General features: G+C 33.6%; 1 protein-coding gene across 1 annotated transcript; it reads right to left on the bottom strand.

Annotated features, from left to right (window-relative positions):
- Nucleotides 1-884: 884 nt before the first annotated feature.
- On the bottom strand, nucleotides 885-2,682 carry LOC109222377 (organ-specific protein S2-like). Its single transcript, XM_019386743.1, has 2 exons — nucleotides 2,574-2,682; nucleotides 885-1,386 (listed from the first exon to the last, which is right to left on the bottom strand). The coding sequence occupies exons 1-2, from the start codon at nucleotides 2,679-2,681 to the stop codon at nucleotides 1,021-1,023; spliced, it is 474 nt and encodes a 157-aa protein (XP_019242288.1). The 5' UTR covers nucleotide 2,682; the 3' UTR covers nucleotides 885-1,020.
- Between the last annotated feature and the right edge of the window lie 207 nt (nucleotides 2,683-2,889).

Consider the following 2,889-nt stretch of genomic DNA (forward strand, 5'->3'; position numbering starts at 1 on the left):
AGATATTGTTATTCAGATTGTTTTAGAGGCTCTAGACTCGTGACCCCAGATCTTTTGGGAGTGTTTTATCAGCCTTCGTATTTTTCTTAGTATTATTCTATTATAAATATTGGATTATTATTCTAAAACTATTATAATCTCTTTAGATTGTCGGTTTTGAGGTTTACGGTTAATTTGGGAACGATTGTGGTCAGGCTTGCCTAGCAATATTGTTGGGCGCCATCACGACCGGGTTTGGGGTCGTGACATGTTTATTTGCTTGTGAAGTTAAGTTTGATATTACCTGTGACTACTGCAACGGTAGAAAGGTCTTTTCCTTCAATGAAGTTTAATATAAATGACATGCGAAGCAGGATTGGTGATGATTTTTTGAATGGATGTTTAGTTTGTTATATAGAGGAAGACATATTTGAAGCGTACCTAATGATGTGATTATTAATCGTTTTCAAAATATGACAAGTCTTCGAGTGCAATCGAAATAATAATGTTTGCATACGTTTAAAATCATCCTTGCCCGATTTTGCCAGTAAATCGAGACCACGGAATAACATCGAGGATCAGACCCGTAATGGATCAAGCCAGAGCACGAAGACAAGGTATCAAGTTCGAGAATCGAAGTGCCCGTCGAGACTTTATGTGATATCTAGGAAGAGTTGAGTGGTTTTTTGGTTACAGAAAATAGTTCATTTACGTTCGTCATATTTAGGTGAAGTTGAGAATTAAATAATACCGTCATATTTAGGTGAAGTTGAGTGATTAAATAATACCTTTGAGTAATAAAGTAAAAGTTGAGTGATCACTCATATTAAGTACGCCACGAAATGTTGTAAGCAAACCAGCTAAAAAGAAGCCGAGCATATCGAATCAATGCTTAGAACACATAATAAAGTTAAGAAAAACTTCAGTACAACCATCAAGTATGGTTACAAATCTTTATTTCATAAGTTACTTAATATTAAGAGCCATACAAAATGTAAATTCATAAAAGCGGGAAATACAGAGTACTCATTATATGAAACATCAATCATGGTACACCGAAACATTTGGCCTAGGCTCAAAATCTTCGGCAAAGGACTTTTCTTGTTTAAGACCAGCGGCATCTTTATGATAACCAGTTGCACTAGGCCTTGGCTCGAAATCTTTCGTAAATAATGATTTCTCAGCTTCTTTCAGCTTGGTATCGTCGTAATAGACAGATAGAATAGGCTTTGGTTCAAAGGCTTCACTTTCAAGAGAAGATGATGTATAACAATCAGTTCTCTCTTTGGAGAGAGGAACTGAATGTTGAGGCATAAGATGTTTGATTGCTTCAGGCATTGGCTCATCTTTCATCACAGCTCTCCAGTATTCTCCGCGGTCTTTTCTTGCATCAGTGCTGCTTGTGTACTGCCCGAGAGAGAGACCATTAGAAGACTTTCGAAGATATGCTAGCTATATGAACTTCTTTACGTTCGAGTACATAATCTATATATACTAATATGCGCAAATATTTGGTACTTGTAGGGGCAATTGTAGGCTTTAATATATGGGTACGGCAGATTCCAGTAATGTTTGCCAAGAAATTCTATGTATGTATCAAGAAATTCACTAAGTATATACATAAATTAAATTCATAACTCAATTATTAAAACTTGAGATCGTCCTAAAATCGAGAACCCACATAATTCTAATGTTGGATCTACCTCTGTAGGTACCGGGCATGTAAATATTTAGTATTGGCAAATAGAGTTTTATGTAAAATTCTAGTACATTTTGAAGAGTAACTTGCAGAAAATATCTATTCTTATTTACACATGTTCTATAGGGATACGCCAAGACAAATGAATGATCCGTTTAAATAGGTTAAACCTCTCACTAGCTAGATGGCTTAAACGGCTAGGTTTGTGCAAAAATCAATTGTTAATTATGCTCAAGAAGCAAGCATTCTTTTTAGGCAGTCGAAAATACATACTATTCCATCCGTCTCAGTTTTACATGAACCTATCTTCTTTTGATTCAGTATGAACCCATTTCTAATAAGGAAACTTTTTTAGTTTTAGGATTCCAATGTTACTTTTAATAAGATTTTTATAACAACACCAGGGACTGCTCAAACACGTATGTGACCTAAACCCAAAGTTTAATGTGAGGCCTAGCTTTTTAAAAGAAAGTTACGATATATATTTTTATTGAAGTTCATTTTTCTAGCTTTTTGAGATGCAAAGTTGTTAATAATTTTTTTTATAATCGATTTCCTCTAATAATTCATTTTCAATTGATAATATAGCCAACCTATTTAAATTTTTTGAGATATTGTTGACCTTAGGTATTATTAATGGATTATAATTTTGAAAAACTTCTTTTCTTTGAGGCAATTGTTTTAGGAAAACTCTGGTTTTATACTAAAAGTATTCATTTTTTTATATTAGTACCATCATGGAAATAATAACACAACATAAGAACCAGTGAATAGATGAAAGGCAGAAATAATGACCAATAAATAATACACGGCACTATAGTGCACCAAGAAAGTAATTAATAATAAACTACCAAAAAGGATGCCTAGAATATATTAATCATCTGTGAAAACTTACAAGGGCAAGTGAAAAGAGCAGGATAAGAGCAACAGGCGATTTCATGGTCACTTCACTATGAATATGTATGATTCTTAAGCTATTGTTATTGATCTTTGCTTGAAGCATATTACGAGCTTATATAGACAGGTTAAGCTATTATAAAATTATATTGCAGGTAATAAGTTATTGTCAAGCTTCAAGGGAACAAACAGAATTATACTGAAAATTGATTAGAAAAATTACCTTTTTTGCCTTGTGATGCCCATGAATCAAGTAACGGTTCACCAGATCTTCAGCTTCATTTTCAAGCCTGAAACAATATCCTTTTGCGTTG

Source organism: Nicotiana attenuata, unplaced genomic scaffold (assembly GCF_001879085.1).
Source record: "Nicotiana attenuata strain UT unplaced genomic scaffold, NIATTr2, whole genome shotgun sequence".
NCBI lineage: Eukaryota > Viridiplantae > Streptophyta > Magnoliopsida > Solanales > Solanaceae > Nicotiana > Nicotiana attenuata.

Bases quoted from the DNA above. Each gene is read 5' to 3' on its own strand.
- LOC109222377 (XM_019386743.1), bottom strand. From the start codon at position 2,681: ATGCTTCAAGCAAAGATCAATAACAATAGCTTAAGAATCATACATATT. The intron at 1,387-2,573 runs GTAAGTTTTCAC...TCTCTCGGGCAG, and splicing joins TGCTCTTTTCACTTGCCCTT to TACACAAGCAGCACTGATGC.